Source organism: Humulus lupulus, chromosome X, assembly GCF_963169125.1.
Source record: "Humulus lupulus chromosome X, drHumLupu1.1, whole genome shotgun sequence".
In the NCBI taxonomy this organism is placed as follows: Eukaryota; Viridiplantae; Streptophyta; class Magnoliopsida; order Rosales; family Cannabaceae; genus Humulus; species Humulus lupulus.
The window spans coordinates 207,183,751-207,205,395 of NC_084802.1; the positions used below are offsets into that span (position 1 = coordinate 207,183,751).

A 21,645-nucleotide genomic window follows, 5' to 3' on the forward strand; every position below is an offset into this window, starting at 1 on the left:
GACAACAACTTCCATTTAATTTGTGTGAAAATTAAATATTTGTGGCCAACAAATAAATAAAAAAAAGAAAACAATCACACCACCAGTGCTGGCTTGTTTGGACAAACTGTGGTAAGAAGAAAAAAAAGAAAGAAAGAAAAAAGTCCCTCTCAATTCTGTTTTTATTGTTTTTGGAAATATTGGCTAGTATTATCCACGCTTTTATTTTCTCGCCATCCAAACAACTTTTTACATAAACAGGGGGGGAAAAGAAAATTCCCAATGGTGGCGGCATGTTGTCTTGTATGCCACCTGGCCGTCGTCGTCGATATGAATCGGTGTCGTTCGGCTACTGGAGTGTCGTCGCCGTCATCTACTTATCTGTGTCCCTTTAAGCCTACTCAATTCGTTGCGAGCTCCAGAGTCGTCGGCTTCGGTTTCGGTTTCCGATTCGAGTTCCGCCGGAAGGAGCGGTTTCAGAGGCGGCTCAAGTTCGTCGTCAGTGCAGAGCTATCGAAGTCGTTCTCTCTCAGTCTCGGCTTGGATTCTCAGGTCTAGACTTCTCATTGCTACTTGCTATTTCTTTTGATCCATCTCTTTTTAGTTCCTTTTCCGATTTGAATTTTAATCCTTAAACTCAAATATAGTGCTTCTGGATCTGAATTACGGGGTTAGGAATCAGGAGATACTATTTTAGTTACTTTTTTATTTAACTTCTTTCAATTAGACTTCTACTGATACAAGTCTGCTCGATGAGTAAACGGAGTGGGTTTATACAGACACACACTTATATTTATGGATGAGCAACCCGCCTGATTCTTCTTCTTTGTTAATATTATTTGAGAGGTTTTTGAATTTTCTGTAGAAGGTTTCCTCTATAATTAATTATTTATATGGTGAAATTTTGAAAAAAAAAAAGAATTATCATGTAGCGTGTAGCTGTAACGGGGGTGCATTTTTGTTGATTTCAGAATATGACGTTTAGGAAGCTGTTTTCACGGTATTTTGTTAGCTTTCCCATATATTTGGACTAACTTTTTGATATTTGTTCTTCCAAACTCATCTGTTCTGGATTATACTTGTGTTCCTTTTCCAGAAGAAATAGTGGGCAATTATGCCTGCTTACGTTGTGGAACTTTTATTTAATTGATGGAACAAACTAAGTTTTCTATCATTGATTAACGCTGCTGTTATTTGTATTTGAAGGTCCTCCAGCCTCATGAATCAACCCAATTGCCTTGGGTTGGTCCTGTTCCAGGGGATATAGCAGAAATTGAGGCATATTGTAGAATCTTTAGAGCTGCAGAATGGCTTCATGCTGCGTTAATGGATACATTATGCAATCCTTTAACTGGTGAATGTTATGTTTCATATGATGTCGTCTCAGATGAAAAGCCGTTATTGGAGGATAAAATTGTTTCTGTGCTTGGCTGTATGGTGTCCCTTCTGAACGAAGGAAGGGAAGATATTCTTTCTGGGAGGTCTTCTGTAGCGAATTCCTTTCGTATAGTAGATGTTAGTGCAATTGAGGATAAGCTTCCTCCGCTTGCCATTTTTAGGAGTGAGATGAAAAGGTGCTGTGAGAGCTTGCATGTTGCCCTTGAGAACTATTTAATGCCTGGTGATGATCGAAGCTTAGATGTTTGGAGGAAACTTCAGAGACTGAAGAACGTGTGTTATGATATTGGCTTTTCCCGTGGAGAGGATTTTCCCGACCATACTCTGTTTGCAAACTGGACTCCTGTTTATCTATCCACTTCTAGAGAAGACATTGGATACAAAGATTCTGATGTGGCTTTTTGGAGGGGTGGTCAGGTTACAGAAGAAGGTCTGAAGTGGTTAGTGAAGAAAGGATACAAAACCATAATTGATCTTAGAGCTGAGAACGTGAAGGATAACTTTTATCAAGTGGCAATAAACAATGCTATTGCATTAGGGGAAATTGAATTAGTCAAAATTCCAGTTGAAGTTGGGACTGCACCTTCGAAGGAGCAAGTTGAGAAGTTTGCAATGTTGGTTTCAGATTCCAGCAAAAGGCCTATATATCTCCATAGTAAAGAAGGAGTTCAGAGAACTTCTGCAATGATCTCCAGATGGAGGCAGTACATGACTCGCTATGTTATGCCGCTTGACTCCAATCAACCAATTGCTCCCAACAATGCAATGTTACAAGTTAAGAATGAAATAACAGAAAAGCAGAAGCCTATCTCGGGAAAGAAACTTGAGTCGCTGGAAGATACTTCAAATAATAGTTTGAATAGTGTAAACCGTGCAGATGCTTTCCCAGATAGTGATGAAATGAATGGAAGCTCCAATGGGGTTTGCAGTGACCTTATTCCTATTCAAGGAATGGAACTGGTAGATACTTGTTCCGGTGAAGAAGGATCTTTGGCTGACTTCTCCCCTGAAATTGATCCGTTGAAAGCTCAGGTTCCTCCTGGAAATTTTATCTCCAAAAAAGAAATGTCCATGTTTTTTCGGAGTAAAAGGATATCACCTCCTACTTATAATAACTACCAGTTGGAGAAGTTACCTGTTTCAGACTATGTGTATACTGAAAAAATACAGAGAGGTGAAACTCTTGGTAATGATCAAGTGTCTGGACATCAAGAAACAGGAAGTTCTAATGGATCATGTAATGAAAATGGCCTTTCTGGGAGATATATGACTGGTGATGCTTTTGTTTCCATTGGTCCAACTGTGAATGGATTTGGTGACAGCAACAGTAAATTAGTTGTGGAAAAAAAATTATCTACTACGGTAAGTAATAAGAATAATGATTATGTCAAGTCTCAATCAGAAACCAAATATCTGAATGGTGGCACTAGTGACGATGAACTGAGTACGGTTGAAGGAGATATGTGCGCTTCTACAACCGGTGTTGTAAGGGTGCAGTCAAGAAAGAAAGCTGAAATGTTCTTGGTTCGTACAGATGGATTCTCTTGTACTAGAGAAAAGGTGACAGAGGCATCCTTAGCCTTCACGCATCCAAGCACTCAGCAACAGATGCTTATGTGGAAAACTACGCCAAAGACTGTATTATTGTTGAAGAAGCTGGGACCAGAACTCATGGAAGAAGCTAAAGAGGTACCATCTAAAAAGTTATGCAAATAATTCCAACATACTGCTGTTCTGATGCTAATAACTAAGTGATAACATGATTTGGAACTAGAACTCTGTTAACAATATTTTTTTTCAAACTCTTGATGATGCTAGGTTTGAGCACCAAAGCACTTTACACGTTTATATGTTTATAGATCCCATGCTTGTATTGACTACCTAATCCTTAGCACTTAAAATGTATACATGTAGTGGACCATATGCTGGTCCTGGTATTTAGACATGCACCTGCTTTTGATTAATACTTTGGGTTGGGGGAGTGGGTTAGAACAACAATGAAGAGAGAGAGAGAGAAAAAAAACACAATGTAACAATTAAACTCAACACACAAAGAGGCTTGATCAAGTTGATAAATTTTGTCAAAATTCTTTATTTCAACCCATTAGTAAAAAGTGCTTGATGGTTCTACAAAGAAAAAAAAATGAGAATTAGGATATAACAAGTCTATGAATTTTTCAAGCAAACAATGTGTTGATGAATTTCTGGGATATAATAGTTGATAATTGAGAGCTCAAGAGAGGGGTTAAAGAAAGAGCAAAAGTGTGATTAGTCCCTTTGAACTCTCCAAAACCCTTGAAATGGTGATAGCACCGACCTAGGCAAATCCCCACTTGTTTTTAATTCAAAAAACAATTTTGGAGCCAAAATTCGGGAAGCAGGTGGTGTCGACATCCTGTATGATGCTAGGCAACGTGTTGCCTACTAGGTAGCGAATTGATACGACGGGAGGCAACGTGTTGCCAACTAGGTGCCAACACGTTGCCACTTGCACCTTTAGTGGTAGGCGATGCTTCCCTTAGACGACGTATCGCCACAAGACCTGAATTATGACTCTTTTTATGCCCAAATCATTTAAAAAATTCTTAAATTGCTTAGAAGTGTTTAAATTTCTCATTGTATTAATCTAAACTTAATTAGGTCATATTTTGATGCTAATCTCAAAATTCACACCTTGTGTTTAATCTTCTCAAAACTTTACACTTTGGTAATGTTTTTATTTCACCGCTTGGTTAAATATAACATGACTCTCCAACACATAAACAATATAGGAGCATAAAGTAAAGTATGTTTTGATTTGAACTTTACCTTAGTGAAAGTTTTACAAAACTTTATCGAAATTCTAGGTTGCATATAACATTGAACTAATTATTCTTTATGATGAAAATGGTAACACCTCACACTTTCACTTGATCAACAGTATATTCCTACTTTTCTCGCTTAGCACTATTATGGTCTTGTGCTCATCCATTCATGAATTATTTAGTTAGAAACTCCAAAACTTCCATTAGAAGGGGAACTGCCTCTAAGTTCATATAAGTGAAGTTCTTCCAGCATTTTTGTTACCTTTGAGATGCTTGTTGAACTAAGCTGAACTTTATTCAAAGTTTTGAAGCTTAACCCTCTATTAGTAACAACCAGTACTATCCATCACATAGGGGATTCTCTTTGCAGTAGTGCTGTGATTTTTCACTTATCAATGACTTGTTCTCACCTATTGAACTCTAGACTAGTCATTTACTAGTTTTGAGTTGAGTTACTATTATTCGTGAATCTCTCACTCTAGGAGTTTAAGTCTATCCTTCTAGATATTGAATTTACCAAATCTCTTGTAAGAGGTTTGGTGAAGGGATTCGTTAAATTTTCACTAGATCTTACATATGAAATCGAAATGATTCCATCTTGAATCAATTGTCTCACATAATCATGCTTTAGACTTATGTATCTAGATTTCCCATTATACATACTATTATAGGCTCTTTCCTGTGTATTGAGAACAATTGAGGGTTTTATATCTTAGTTTGTAACGTTTCTATTTGTTGTTGTCTTTTATGTTTAAATTTCCAAGTTGCTATTTGTAACCATAGTTGTCCTCCGCTATAAGTGAGGGTCCCTAATAAACTTGGGTGGAGGTCACTTTTGGACATGTGACTTGTCTCTTTTCAAAAAATAAAATACTATTATAGGCTCTAGCTTGGGTGGCTTGACTATCACAATACATCAAGATCGTCGATATTTTATTTGCGTAAGATTGAGATATTCAACATGAGATTTCTAAGCTATTCGGTTTCTTTCCCCGTCGTCGCTAGAGTTATAAACATAGCTTCAATGCTTGGAGTGTGATATACATGTTTGCAAGAAAAACTCCACGATCGAGTGTATATACCCAACTAGTGGTAGATAGATTATCTTACACTCACTATATCCAACTTGTGTTTGAATACTCTTTAAGTATCTTAGGAAGCTTTGAAACTTCTTAGTTCCGCCTTGTACTTATTCTCCAATGCAATCCAAATTTCCTTGGTGTTGTGTAGAGATCATAGAGCCTATCTGACGATGCATTGAAAATGCGACCCCTATGTACGAGTTCATTTTCCTCTTTCTTCTTCCTTGCAACCAAAACTTGAGGAGGATCATTCTTAGTTAGTGAAGACAATGGCTCTAAAGTTGTATCTAAGATGTAGGAGACCTTGAGTGTAGGAAGGAGAAATTTGATCTTGTGTTGCAAAATTTGTCTCATTGAAGCAGTCCAAACGAACAAAATCTTGACTCATAAACTTGAGGGCGGTAAAAGATCAAAATCCTTCCTCCATTGAAGATTAAAGAGATAAAACAAATAGAGACGTTGATTGTTGGGGAAGTGGGTTAGAACAACAATAGAAAAAAAAAAACACAATGTAACAATTAAACACAACACAAAGAGGCTTGAACAAGTTGAAAATCTTTGTCTAAATTATCTATTTCAGCCCATTAAGAAAAAAATGCTTGAGTGTTCTACAAAGAAGAAATAAGAATTTAGATAAACAAACCTATGAATTTTTCAAGCAAGTACTTTCTTGGAGATAGTGGTTGATCGTTGACAGCTAGAGAAATGTTAGATAGAGAGTGTAAAAGTGTGATAAGTTCTTTTGAACCCTAAAAAACCCTTGAATAGTGTTAGCACCAACTTACACAAATCCCCACTTGTTTTTAATTCAAAAAATAGTTTTGGAGTCAAAATTCATGAAATATGCGTCACCACCCTGTACGACACTAGGCGATGTGTCGCCTGCTAGGTAGTCACATGTCGCCACCTGCGTCGTCTAAGGGCAGGCGACGTATTACCACACGACCTGAATTATGACTATTTTTATGCCCAAATCATTACAAAAATTCTTAAATTGCTTCCAACATGTTTAGATGTGTTTAAATATCTTATTGTATTAATCTAAACTCAATTTTGTTATATATTTTGATGCTGATAACAAAATCTCAAAATTCACACCCTACTTGGGTATTGCTTTTATTTATATTTAACCACTCATAGCACTACATCAACATCATTGAGATTATCAAAACGGGTTTTTGCACCTTTGATTTTCTAGATCATTAATTTGTTGATAGCACAGCTGCTTTTCATTGAAGTTGTTGTAAGATTGCACTCATGCACAAAATCATTAATGGCATTTTTTTAGATAATGGTATCATCTTTTTAGCTGCATCCAGAGAAAATATATCTTATCATATCTGCTTAATTATTTCAGAGGATATTTTATTATTGTATTCTGCTGATATTTGTCTGATAGAAATATCAGCAGGTTTTTTAACCTATCTGGTTTATGCTTTGTGAGACTTAAAATATGCTCTATGTAATGTGAAGGCTGCATCTTACCTGTATTACCAAGAGAATATGAATGTTCTGGTAGAACCTGATGTGCATGATATATTTGCAAGAATCCCCGGATTTGGATTTGTTCAGACCTTTTATAGCCAAGATACCAGGTATTAACTTGTGTCCAAAGTGCAACAATATTGAATATTTGTAAGTTCGTATATCTTAACTGCAATCCTATTACCTTTTTGGATGCTTTTAATTCAGTGATCTGCATGAGAGGGTCGACTTTGTGGCATGCTTGGGAGGAGATGGGGTTATACTCCATGCATCAAATCTATTTAGAGGGGCTGTTCCTCCTGTTGTATCTTTTAATCTTGGTTCTCTTGGATTTCTTACTTCTCATACTGTAAGATTCTTAACATTTTCCTTTGTCAAATGAAAAAAAAAATCTTAACATTTTCCTCAAGTGACTAATTTGTGTCCCTGGAAGTGGCATTCTTCTGACTTCTTCTATGGCTTCTTTTGCAGTTTGATGACTTTAGGCAGGATTTAAAACAGGTAATCCATGGAAATAACACACGAGATGGTGTATATATAACTCTCAGAATGCGTCTTCGTTGTGAAATTTTCCGAAATGGTAAAGCAATGCCTGGAAAAATATTTGATGTCTTAAATGAGGTTGTGATTGACCGGGGTTCTAATCCATACCTTTCTAAGATTGAGTGTTATGAACATGACCGGCTCATAACAAAGGTGAGGTCAGTGAATAGTTTGCTTTAACATGACAGAATTCTATGACAAAAGATTCGAGGTTGTTTATAATATATGCTTGCAGCTGTTAGTTTAGCTAAATCCCAAAGGTGAAGGAATTTAATGTGGCATAAAGGAAGCTCACTTGTATGAAATTTCCTTGCACTCTAAATGCTGCATACCATGTTTCAGGTGCAAGGTGACGGGGTGATAGTAGCTACACCAACCGGTAGTACTGCATACTCTACTGCTGCAGGAGGTTCAATGGTAAGTAAGCACAAGGAGATGGGAGAATTTTAGTGCTTTATGATGGGGATTGGGCTTTACTATTATTTATAAAACAAAAAATAGAGAAGCTGTAAAAATTTGCTGTGTGAAATACTCGATTTGATGTTATGAGTATTAGTTGCTTATTTATGTATACGTAATTGGCTACATTAGGCATATCTGACGATGGAGACATCTATTTGTAGGTGCATCCAAATGTTCCTTGCATGTTGTTTACGCCGATCTGCCCCCATTCTCTCTCATTTAGACCAGTTATACTTCCAGATTCTGCGCGGCTTCTATTGAAGGTGAATATATTGTATAAATTATATTTAGCTGGCAGTAAATATAGTTAAATTTGGATATTGTACTGTTTTATTGTTGTATTGTTTGTTGACAGCTTAATTATTGGCTAGACATTAATAAAGTTGATTTTTAAGGGAAAAGCTAAACAAAAAATTTGTTGTTTGGACAGATTCCAGATGATGCTAGAAGCAATGCATGGGTTTCTTTTGATGGGAAAAGAAGGCAACAACTTTCAAGGGGAGACTCCGTACGAATATATATGAGCCAGCACCCACTTCCTACTGTTAACAAATTTGACCAAACTGGTGATTGGTTTCATAGCTTGATTCGCTGCCTAAATTGGAATGAAAGGCTTGATCAAAAGGCTCTATGAGGGTTCTTAATCTTAAGGTGAAAACGAAACTCTTTCCACTCTTCTCCCTTGGCCTAATAATATTCATGTATATTACTACTGTACATATTGTATATTATATTTAGACTGCAGTCCATCACTCAACACAAACACTTAAAAGAGAAAATATATATTGGGTATCTACAAAAGGATGCCATTGCCCATTTCTTTTTCCCTTTTCTTAATAAAAATATAATTGTAGACCTCTTTCTTAGTTATACAGCTATAAAAACTGAATACGCTCCATTAAACCATTGAACTTATTCAAATGCCCGAGGGGATCAGCAGTCCCATCATAAGTAAAATTGTGTTAAGCCAAATTAATATTCTCAAGTGTATATAATATGTTTTCCTTTTTCTGTTATAGATTAATGTATATATGCTCTAAACGTGTACATGGTAGTCACTCTTTTAGGACCATGGTATATATGCTCGACACGTACACAGGGTAGTCACCCTTTATAGGACCTTCGTATATATGTATCGTGTATTGTACAATTGTGACTTTTGAGCAACCATATCAATATATCAAATTCTCCTCCAATTCTGCTTTTCTTCTTGGTATTAGAGCTAATCCTATTCTGCGCTCTCGGACTAAGCATGTTGAATTGGACTATCACTTTGTCCGTGAGAAAGTTGCTAACAAGACCCTTTCAGTTCATCACTCTCCCTCAGCTGATCAACTTGCTGATGCTCTTACCAAGCTGCTGGCTACCCAACGCTTCCTTTCTTTGTGATCCAAGCTCACCGTTCTTCCACGACCGATGATCTTACGGGGGGTTGTTAAGCCAAATTAATATTCTCAAGTGTATATAATATGTTTTCCTTTTTCTGTTATAGATTAGTGTATATATGCTCTACACGTGTAAAGGGTAGTCTCTCTTTTAGGACCACTGTACATATGCTCGACACGTACCAAAGGCAGTCACCCTTTATAAGACCTCTGTATATATGTATCGCCTTTATAAGACCTCTGTATATATGTATCGTGTACTGTACCATTGTGTCATTGAGCAATCATATCAATATATCAAAAAAGTTGGGGCTCACATATTTCTTTGATAAATGGAGAGACATGATGGCCTTTATAAAGGTCGTCCTTTTGATGCTCAACTATGTTCAAGGCCTTATTGTCCAATAGTATATCTTTCATAGGGCTGAGTATCGGTCAGTTTGGACGGTTTTTTCATATTATTAAATCAAGAATTTGATTTTCAGTCTGGATTGGTGTGATCTAAAAACCGATATACCAAACCAATTAAAGAAAAAAAACGACCGTTAAACCGACCAAACCGAAGTTCATTTTTAAAAAAAAAATTTCTCATAATTTTTGAGAAAGTTTTAGTTAAAAAAAAAACTAAAAAATTTGGATTGTTGGAATTCATTTTTGTGCTTTTTTAAAACATAAATACATAGAACATAGTTACATTCACAAATTTGAAAGTTTGAAAACATAATTAAAAGTTCATAAGCATAACATAACCAACATATATTTATAATTTCGGTCGGTTTCGGTTCAAACCGGTCGGTCCACACAAATTTTTCAAACCGACCAAATAGTAGCGGTTTACGGTTTTTTCGATGTTCAGTTTAATTGGTTTTGATTTTTTTAGTATTTGGAAGGTCGGTGTATTTGGTTTTATCGGTTTTTCGAATTTTATGCTCAACCCTAATCTTCACACCACACATCTCGCAAAGCAGAAGCAGGGGATCACCTACTCTGGTTAAGGTGATTTATTAAATCAATTCTCGCTCCATTAGCATCCTTCCTTCTCAACTTGTCAAGAACATTCCCACTCGCTTGTCTCTGAGGTTCATTTCGCTATTAAGGATTCTCATTTCCTCTACGTGGTTGTTGATCATGAACATTGAGCGATCGACCTTGTGGGAGTTTGCTTGTTGTGTCCTCACCTGTGATTGCTGGGTTCTTTGTACGTAAACTTTATGCAATGACTGAGCCGCAGGTGGGTGGCTCATAAACATTATTCTCCTGAACCACAAGAGCCACAATAGGTGTTTGGGTTTGATTTTGTAATAATTGCACCAAAGCACGGCTTCATTGCATTCAATGTTTGTTTGTTGCTAGGCATCTAACTGAGATGAAGGAATTTGAATTTGTTGAACAATGGGTTGAACTCCAGAAGTTCTTCTCTGCGTAGCATTATGAATTGGTTCATTGTCCCTTCATCTACAGACTTCTCTCTCATTTCTGATGTTTTGTCAACTCAATTATTATCAAATAAGCAAAATAACACTATAATTACAGTGGTTCGCCCAATTAAGTTTATACTTAATTAGAGAATAAGAAATGTTGAGCACTCAAACGGTTATCATATGGATTCCATTTGTTAACATGATTAACCTTTTGAGTGCTGAATTACTTCACGTAAACATCTTTCAAATTTTTTTACCTTAAATATCATCAAAACTAAAAAATTGCTAAATGGTTAACAAATTTTCACAATGTTCACTAGAGTTCCTAAAAGAATAATAATAAAAGTAAAATTTCAGTTAACATATACAAAAGGGAAAAAATGAAGAGTAAATGTGAGAGGAAAAAAATAAGGATGGCAACGGGTATGCATCTTCTACATTCCTACCTTATTAAAACAATTTCTATCTATATCCTACCTTATTATCCTACCGATAGGGTATGGGGTTATAGGGTACCATAAGTAACCTGACTCTAATAAAATTTAAAATAGAAAAAAATATTTTAAAAAATATCAATATATTTTACTTATGAAATTAAATGAAATATTACATGATTAAGTATTAAGGATAGTAAATACTAATGATATAGTATACATTATTTATACTAATAAAATTAACAAATATATAATATAATGTATTAGAGATTGCAAAAGCTAATATGATATATTATACTTGTAAAATTAATCAAAATATAATATAATGTGCTTGTTAAAGATCCTAAATACTAATAGAATACATTATATATATTATATAAGATTTTGTAAATTTAGATTACGTATTTAATTTTTAGTATATAAATTATAATTTAAAATAAATATTAATTATGTACAACATATATTGAATGAGATGTATTTATATTTGTAAGACATACTTTGCATATATTTTTTAAATTATCTTTTAATTTTTTATATATTAAAAAATATATTTAAATTTTAAATATATTTATATAAATTTATATATACATACAAATAAATATATATAATCGAGTTGCGTACACCTATACCCGCACCTTACCCTATACCCGCATTGGGTACACGTTGTTGTACTCTCTTCTTACTCTAAATTCTAATTTATCGGGTAATACACTACTCAGCAATGTAGAGTACCCATGAATAAACGCGTTTTCAGGTAAAATTGCTATCTCTAGGATAAAAGAAAGGGTTTTTTTTTTCTTCATAAATATAATTTTTTTGTTGTTTTTTTTTACTTTTTTATGGTCTCTGATTTTTTTTTCTTAAAAAAATACTACCTTAGGATTTTAAAAATACAAATTTTCATAGTTTTTTATTTACAAAAATATAATGTTAAAAAAATGACTAAAAAACAACGATTGGACAACAACTAGACATCAACCCACTGCATACTAACACGTTCAAAAGCAACTAAAAAACAATGATTGAACAACAACTACAAGTCAACACACAACATACTAACACGTTTCAAAAAAATAAATTCAAAATATATATGAAAACAACTAAACACCAATTAGACATCAACACAACAACATAACAACTATACATAAACCTAAACAACACGAAAACAACTATACATAAACCTAAACAACTAAAAAACAACACAAAAGACAAAAACAGACAAAACCGTAAAAATGTAAAAATTTAATTGAAAACGTAAAATTGAAAAAAAATACTTTGACAGTCTGTAAAAATATAATTTTTTGACGAAATTAAATGTATTATGTATGTAACACCCTACTACTCAGGGACCATTACACTGTATTTTAAATAATGCTAAACTCGCTAAATGAGTCATTTGGCCATAACCGTGTAATTAAATGTGATTAATGGTTTAGGGTTAAATTTTTTGGTCAAAGGTACAATCGTTTCACTAAAGAGTTTACTTCATACATGGGATCCCAAAATACATTTAAAAAGGTTAATTACAATGAAAAAGTTACAACCAGCCGACCTAAACGAAAAAATAGGGTTTGACCCTAGTTTCTCTTTAAAACCTCGACCGTGGTGGTCAAGCAGCCGCATATGTACACATCGTCACCTAAGCTCTCCAACTCAAGGATGGTCCAGCTTTCTTTTCCCTTTACCTGCACCACAAAGCACCCGTGAGCTAAGGCTCAGCAAGAAAACGTAAACATGCTCACAAGCAATTAATAACATGTTACCAAATCATAATAAGCATGCCTAGCAGTAATAACCCTACTCATGCATGCATGCCATCCATGTAAATGACTACAATGTCATATGGGCTAATAGCCTAACATAAACGATCAATGAATCATACTTGGGCCCAATGCCCAAAATACATGATTAATAAATCATACTGGGTTCCGCGCCCTAGGATATGGGACTAATAAGTTACCCTATGGCCTTTTGTCCTATCCTCTATATAACCAACCTTAGAGCTGGCCTAGCGTACATGGTGCCATAATTTTTCATGACCAATAGGTTGGTCAAGCATATATCATGTTCCTGATTAGGCATTGTAATGACCCAACTACTCTAGACTTTGGACCATTAATGACTAATATACATAGACACTAATTTTTAATAAAACTTACAAGTAAAATAGTCATAACTTCATTAAAAACTTGTGAAACAAATGTTAAACTACATAAAATTTAAAGTAGGATATGGGATCCTATTGTTTAAAAGAAAAACATAACATACTTGTAAATAAAATGGATTACACAATAAAGTGCAGATACATATAAAACCATAATTAAAGAGACTTCATCCTCGAATCAAACTCTCGGCCCTTTGATTCCATTCCGCCTCAATACACATCCCCAAGCTTCCAAGAATCTTTCTCGCCACCAAAGCTATTTTTCTGCATATATAAACATAAAGGAGTGAGCCTAATGCCCAACAAGGAAAACCTAACACGTAAACCATAGACATAAAATTCATAATGCAACATAAAACATATCATAAACATATGTCACACATACTATAATGACCATTATTACTTGGGGTCCCATAAACAAAACAAGTCATATGCCCATTAGATTTGTGGGGCTTACTAGCTAAGCAAGTCATATGCCCATAAATTTATTGGGGCTTGTTAGTTGTACAGGTCATATGCCCAAGTCTACAAACATACATAATACACAAATCATAAGTTATCATAACACATAAATCATAAGATAACATATGGCATAACACATAATATCCTATCTTATTTTCCTTACCAAAAGTACTGGGATATGAGAACAGGTTTGGGACTTTGGAACACTCCTAAAAACCATAAATGAAAGGGTGAGTATACTAAAGAAAAATGGATGAAAGTGATGAAAGAACTATACCATCAAAACATACTTACCAAGAATCTTATGTTCAAGATCTTAGATTTCCTATCCAAGAATAAAGAATAAAGTTAGGGTGCTGAGTAGAAAACTATAAGAACTTAAGGAAAAAAAAACCAAAATAAACTAGAGTTTGGAATACCTTGAATGCTTCTATGAATGATCTAAACCTTGAATCGAAATGTGCTATAAACCTTACTTCCCAAGTGTTTGGTAAGCTTATAATCCCCAACCCAAGTGTTTACACTCTAAAAAAAAAATAACCTAGCAGCTTGTAGCCTCTGAACTTAGCTTGATGAATGAATAAATGGCTGGGTACTAGGTCCTATTTATAGAGTTCAAGAATGAAAAGATCTTCATTTAACTTGAATAAAATAATGGCTTTTTAAGTGAAAAATATTTGAATTATCGTTCAGCAGAGGCTGAAGACTCGGTCAGAAAGATGCTGGACTTATCAAGAGGTTAAAGATTAAAATGAGAACATTTTCAAAAACATTCAAAAGTATACTAAGGGAGCCGATATATCGCCCCTTGTAGGCGATATATCGCCTGGGCCAGCATGCCCGAGGCTTGTCGAGGTGTTCGTGCGAAGTTACGTGTTTTTCGTATCCCCGTACTGCGATATATCGCCCCCTATAGCTGCGATATATCGGCATACGCTGAATATTTAAACATGAAATTGCACATTTTCAGCTTAATTTGAATTGAGTAAATAGCCTTGACTAAGTCCTCTAACGTTTTTAAAGCTGCTGACAGGCCCTAGGATATTCAAATATTACTCTTAATAAGTTTATTCCTCAAAAATACTTAATTATCATTAAACCTACACATGACAAGTGTCACTATCTTATTGGGTCTATCTAATAAATATCACCATCACTATCAGTCATATTAATCAAACCTTAGGTTAAAATTAATATTCTTAAACTATAGGTTAAACTTAGAAAATCTACAAGTGTTACTACGAGTGTCCAATTAAATCCTGGTCTGAACCAAAATCCACAGTCATAAAAATACTACTACAATTACTATTATTACTACTATCTAACTAGCTAAGTAAAGTTCTTGGACTCTACAATTCTCCCCTACTAAAAAGAATTTCGTCCTCAAAATTTACTTACCAAATAACTCCGGATACCAGCCTTGCATGTCCTCCTCTAACTCCCACGTTGCCTCTCGCTCAGAACTATTACTCCATAGGACTTTGACTATAGGAATGCTCTTGGACCGTAATTGCTTCACCCCCTATCCAGGATGCTAACCGATCGTTCCTCGTAACTCAAGTCTTTCTGGAGTGCTATCGTATCGTACTTGAGGACATGAGATGGGTCTGACACATACTTGCGTAGCATTGAGATGTGGAACACGTTGTGACTATCAGCTAGTGCTGGCGGTAGGGCTAGTCTATACGCAACTGTCCCCACTTTGTCCAATATCTCAAAAGGGCCTATGAATAGGGGACTAAGCTTGCCTTTCTTCCCAAACCGCTTTACACCTTTCATAGGAGATATCTTCAAGAAGACTTGATCTCCGACTTTGAATTCCACATCGCGTCGCTTGGCATCCGCATAGCTTTTCTGACGGCTTTGAGCAGCAAGCATATGCTGTCTAATAAGCGCTACTGCTTCTTGAGCTTGTCTAACAGCTTCGGGACCTAGAAGCTGCCTTTCTCCTACCTCGTTCCAGTGCAATGGTGATCAGCACCTTCTTCCATAAAGCAATTCATAAGGTGCCATCCCAATTGTTGATTGGTACCTATTGTTGTAAGAGAACTCTATTAGCGACAAGTACTTATTCCATGATCCTCCGAAATCAAGTACAAATGCGCGTAGCATATCTTCTAAAATCTGAATCGTACGCTTGGATTGCCCGTCTGTCTGAGGATGAAAAGTTGTACTTGTCGATGAAAAGTCTTAACTTAGTACCCATAGCTTGCTGTAATCTTCCCCAAAATTTCGATGTAAACACCGATCCTCTATCCGACACTATTGTCTTGGGGATTCCATGCAACTGTACTATCTCTTCGACGTAGATGTCTGCATATTGGTCTGCCGTGTATGAAGTCTTAACAGGCAGGAAATGAGCCGACTTGGTTAGTCTATCTATTACTACCCAAGCGGAATCATGCTGCTTATTCGTCCTTGGCAAACCTGTCACGAAGTCCATAACTATATCGTCCCACTTCCATTCTGGTACGCTAAGCGGTTGCAATAAACCTGCACGCCGCTGATGCTCTGCTTTCACTTGATGGCATACAAGACACTTGGACACAAACTCTGCTATGTCATTCTTCATCCCTGGCCACCAATAGATTGCCTTGATGTCATGAGTCATCTTGGTAGACCCTGGGTGAACTGAGTACGGGGTACTGTGCACTTCTTCTAGAATCTTCTTCTTAATCCTTTGATCATTTGGCACGCATACCCGACCCTTATATCTCAATAAACCTTGACTAGATATTGAGAAATCTGTGGTCTTGCCTTCTTTGACAGCATCCATATGTGCTGCTAGTGTGTCGTCATGTCTTTGATCAATCCGTATATCTTCTAGCAGATTCAACTGGATAGACAAGTTAGCTAGCTTGCCGACAACTACTTCTATTCTGGCACTGATCAGCTCCTGCTGTAGCGGCTTTTCTATTCCGGCTAAAGCTGCTAAATTTCCATAACTTTTCCTACTTAGTGCATCGGCAACTACATTTTCCTTCCCCGGGTGGTATAGGATTTCGTAGTCGTATTCCTTCACTAATTCTAACCACCTGCGCTGCCTCATATTGAGCTCCTTCTGAGTAAAGAAGTATTTTAAACTCTTGTGGTTCGTATAAATCTCGCACCGTTCTCCGTAAAGATAATGGCACCAGATTTTCAACGCAAAGACCACCGCTGCCAACTCCATATCGTGAGTTGGATAGCGCTGCTCGTACTCCTTCAACTGTCGTGAGCGTAGGCTATCACCTTGTCATTTTGCATCAACACACAACCCAATCCTTGCTTCGATGCATCACAATAGACTACGAACTTATCGTTGGGTGTCAGTACACAGAGTACTGGTGCTGAGCAAAGCTTATCCTTAAGCAACTGGAAGCTTTCTTTGCACCTATCATTCCAGTTGAATCTTTGTTGTTTTCGGGTCAGGTTGGTGAGCGGAGTGGCTATCTTAGAAAAGCCCTCTATGAACCTCCTATAATAACCTGCTAACCCTAGAAAGCTTTTTACTTCAGATGCGTTCTTTGGTCTTGGCCAATCCTTTACGGCCTCTACCTTTGATGGGTCTACTGCAACTCCGTCTTTTGATATAGTGTGCCCGAGGAACGCCACTTGCGAAAGCCAAAACTCTCATTTCTTGAATTTGGCGTAGAGTTGATGCTCCTTCAGTCGCAACAAAATCAACCTCAAATGTTCCTTATGCTCTACTTCATCCTTAGAGTATACTAAGATATTGTCGATGAACACAACGACGAATTTATCTAAGTAGTCCTTGAAGACCCTATTCATTAAGTCCATAAATGCGGCTGGTGCATTAGTAAGACTAAAGGACATAACCAAGAACTCGTAATGTCCATAACGAGTTCTAAAGGCTGTCTTAGGAATATCTTCTCCCTTTACCTTGAGCTGATGATACCCGGACCGTAAATCAATCTTTGAAAATACAGTCGCGCCTCGGAGTTGATCAAACAAGTCGTCAATCCGGGGTAGCAGGTACTTGTTCTTAATTGTTACTTTATTCAGTTCGCGGTAGTCTATGCACATCCGCATACTTCCGTCCTTCTTCTTCACGAATAGCATTGGAGCTCCCCATGGCGAATGGCTCGGCCTAATAAAACCCAAGTCTAGGAGTTCTTGCAGTTGCATCTTTAACTCCTTGAGTTATGTAGGTGCCATCCGATATGGTGCCTTGGAAATAGGCTCGGTGCCCAGTACTAATTCTATTGTGAAGTCAATTTCCCGAGTTGGCGGCAATCCAGGCAAGTCATCGGGAAATACCTCTGGGAATTCTCGTACAATACGGACGTCTCCAACCTTAAGTGGTGTCTCCTTTTCCACATTTGTGATGCTGGCTAAGAACGCTTGACATCCTTTCTCCATCATTCTTTGAGCTTTGAGAGATGATACTAACGGGGTGCGTAATCCTGAAGCTTTTCCCATGAAGCATAGTTCCTGGCTGTCAGGAGTCTCGAACATCACCTTCTTGCGTTTGCAGTCGATGGTTGCGTCATGCCGTGTTAGCCAGTCCATGCCTAGTATTACGTTGAAGTCCTTGATCACCAGTTCTATCAGGTCTCCTTCTAGTTCTACGCCCTCAATCTTGATCGGTACACCTCGTACTATCCGTGATGATAGAACTACTTTGCCCGAAGGCAACTCGGTTACAAACCTAGTTCTAAATCTTTCACAAGGTTTGTCTAGTTTTTCTATCATTCCTAACGAGATATACGAATGAGTGGCTCCCGAATCAAATAATATAGAGCATATGTTATTGAGGATAGAAACCTGACCTATGACCACCTTATTGCTAGCATTAGCCTCTCCTTGGTTAAGGTAAAAACCCTAGCAGGAACCATCTTGTCGTCTTTCTTTCCTTCTGGCTTGCGCTGAGGACAATCTCTTTTCCGATGTCCTTCCTGACCACAGTTAAAACATTCCTTGGTGTTTGCGCAGCATTCTCCAGGATGTTTCTTCTGACACTTAGCACATGGCGGGTATTCCACGTAACCCGGCCTATTTCCCCCATTATTTGTCCGTGCCCTCTTATCGCTGTCAGATTGCTTGTTATTAGGATGCCTTCTCTTCTGACCGTTACTATTGTTGCCAAACTGATTGTTGCTATTATAGTTGTTGTTCCGACTGGTCTGAGGTTGACTCTGATGTCTAGGTTCAGGCTTACTGGCTTCCTCTTTACTTACATTAGCCTGCAACCTCTCTACTTCTATTGTCGTCTCAAGAACGTCGGCATACGTAGTATTTCCCGGGTTTGCTAGCTTAACCCCCATCTCGATCTTCGGTCGAAGTCCTCTAATAAACTTGTTCACCCTCAAAAAATCGGTTGGAACCATCTCAGATGCGTACTTAGCTAGGCGGTCGAACTGACGAGCATACTCTGCCACTGATAAACTACCTTGCTTCAAGTTGGCAAACTCCTCAACTCTTGAAGCGAGTACAGCCGAATTGTAGTACTTCTTGTGGAACAGCTCCACAAATCGAGTCCATGTCATGGTGGCAACATCATGCGATTGCTGGACCAAGTCCCACCATATCCTGGCATCCTTCTTGAGCAATGATGAGTTTCAGGATATACGGTCTGCATTACTGAGATTCATGTGCGTCAGAATTGGCTCCACATTCCTTAGCCACTCTTCTGCCTCAAAGGGGTCTGTAGTCCCTTCGAAGTTTGGAGCGTGCTGCTTGCGGAACCTCTCATAAACTGGCTCCATGTACTGTACTGGATACGGCGCGTAGTTCGCCACTGGCCATTCCCCATATGGACCAGCTTGTTGGGGTGCTGAGGCCATTTGCTGCGGCTGCGGCTGAGGCTGAGGCTGAGTTTGGGGCTGAGCCTGTTGTCGTTGCTGCTGCAAAAGTTCCTCGACTTATTGTCACAGTCTGGCGATCTCCGCAGTGTTGTCAGCTGGTAGTGCCGGCGCGTTGCAGCTAGCAGTAGCACGCATTCCCCTTCTGCGAACTGGACGGGCGTCATTATTCGCTGGAACAGCATTGGATGCATTTTCGTTGGTGCGTGCAGATCTTCGGAGCGACATCGTAGCAGAGTTCTAACAGTTGAAAGAAACATGTTAGAACTTTACCTAATAGGCTCTAAGGCAAAACTTATTCTAAAACAAACATATCTCAGACCTATTGATTATGACTTCTTATGAAAATTTTATAAGTCTTCTTTATTTTTAGAATGGGTTTCTATACTTATAAAAACAAGCCATCTTTATTATTTCTAAGTCTGTTTCTAATCATCCTATATGACTTAATTATCAGGCTCGAAACTCATCTTTGTTCCAAAGTTAACCATATTGAGGGAGGGCTGAGATCAGTAAAATCGTTCCCACTACTATGGCCCCTTAACTCTCAATATAGAAACTTGGTTCATTGATTTGTATCCACCCTCACTGAACTTAGTCATTATTTATTTTATTTATTATGATTGCGAAAATAAAATCAAATTCATACATGATAACAAAATAACATGATATTAATTTGGAAAAGAGTTTTTCACTTATTACAACCATAAAACAAAAATAAATAAAACAAACAATGAAAACTAACTATTCTAAAAATCAGGATCTTCTACATCTGATCCTTCATCTAGCATATCATCATCTAGTTCTTCATAATCTTCATTATCATGTGCCTCAAAATGTCCTCTAGGAAGGTTCGTAAAAATCCTATGTTTTTGCTCATTTGTAAACTAAAATTCTGATTTTGCAGTGAACCTAACTAAGAGAAAGTAATATCGCATTGCTACTGGCAGTTCGCCTTCATCATCCATTGTTTCCCATATTTCCTCTAAGGTTGCTATTACAGGATGAAAATCTCTAAACAGTCTAATTACTAATACGTATTGTTCCGTTGCTCTCATCATGATTTGCTTAGACTCTTGAAGGTGACCTATTTCTTTGTGGAACAAAAGCAGTCTTCGAGTGATTCTTTCTAGTGCTCCTACGGTGTTTCTTGGTTCTCTTATTCTTTTTAAAGCCTTAATGGCTTGGATATCCTCATTGGTTAATGCTCCATTCATACTTAACTAAAAACATAAATGCTAAAATTGTTAGCTATACACATAAGCAAAATAACTATAACTTAAATACTTACTTGGCGGTCAGATTTGGAGCTTTGAGTGTGTGTATCGAGGAGAACTTCATGCGAAGGAACCGTTGCTCTGATACCAACTGTAATGGCCCAACTACTCTAGACTTTGGACCATTAATGACTACTATACATAGACACTAATTTTTAATAAAACTTACAAGTAAAATAATCATAACTTCATTAAAAACTTGTGAAACAAATGTTAAACTACATAAAATTTAAAGTAGGATATGGGATCCCATTGTTTAAAAGAAAAACATAACATACTTGTAAATAAAATGGATTACATAATAAAGTGCAGATACATATAAAACCATAATTAAAGAGACTTCATCCTCGAATCGAACTCTCAGCCCTTTGATTCCATTCCGCCTCAATACACATCCCCAAGCTTCCAAGAACCTTTCCCGCCACCAAAGCTATTTTTCTGCACATATAAACATAAAGGAGTGAGCCTAATGCCCAACAAGGAAAACCTAACACGTAAACCATATACATAAAATTCATAATGCAACATAAAACATATCATAAACATATGTCACACATACTATAATGACCATTATTACTTGGGGTCCCATAAACAAAACAAGTCATATGCCCATTAGATTTGTGGGGCTTACTAGCTAAGCAAGTCATATGCCCATAAATTTATTGGGGCTTGTTAGTTGTACAGGTCATATGCCCAAGTCTACAAACATACATAATACACAAATCATAAGTTATCATAACACATAAATCATAAGATAACATATGGCATAACACATAATATCCTATCTTATTTTCCTTACCAAAAGTACCGGGATATGAGAATAGGTTTGGGACTTTGGAACACTCCTAAAAACCATAAATGAAAGGGTGAGTATACTAAAGAAAAAGAGATGAAAGTGATGAAAGAACTATACCATCAAAATATACTTACCAAGAATCTTATGTT

General features: G+C 36.9%; 1 protein-coding gene across 4 annotated transcripts; it reads left to right on the forward strand.

Moving 5' to 3' along the window:
* LOC133805180 (NAD kinase 2, chloroplastic) lies at window positions 1–9,518 on the forward strand. Of its 4 annotated transcripts, none has more exons than XM_062243290.1 (9): window positions 7–531; window positions 1,186–3,066; window positions 6,737–6,858; window positions 6,956–7,097; window positions 7,220–7,444; window positions 7,634–7,708; window positions 7,915–8,016; window positions 8,184–8,404; window positions 8,974–9,518. In XM_062243290.1, exons 1-8 carry the CDS (start codon window positions 262–264, stop codon window positions 8,385–8,387), a joined length of 3,021 nt encoding a protein of 1,006 aa, XP_062099274.1. In that variant the 5' UTR covers window positions 7–261; the 3' UTR covers window positions 8,388–8,404; window positions 8,974–9,518. The 4 variants fall into 4 exon arrangements, 3 of the variants coding, with proteins under 3 accessions (XP_062099274.1, XP_062099275.1, XP_062099273.1); XM_062243291.1 differs by having other exon boundaries at window positions 9,063–9,518; XM_062243289.1 differs by lacking the exon at window positions 8,974–9,518 and having other exon boundaries at window positions 8–531; window positions 8,184–8,569.
* Window positions 9,519–21,645: the final 12,127 nt, after the last annotated feature.

Bases quoted from the DNA above. Each gene is read 5' to 3' on its own strand.
- LOC133805180 (XM_062243290.1), top strand. From the start codon at position 262: ATGGTGGCGGCATGTTGTCTTGTATGCCACCTGGCCGTCGTCGTCGAT. The intron at 6,859-6,955 runs GTATTAACTTGT...CTTTTAATTCAG, and splicing joins TTTTATAGCCAAGATACCAG to TGATCTGCATGAGAGGGTCG. The intron at 7,709-7,914 runs GTAAGTAAGCAC...ATCTATTTGTAG, and splicing joins CTGCTGCAGGAGGTTCAATG to GTGCATCCAAATGTTCCTTG.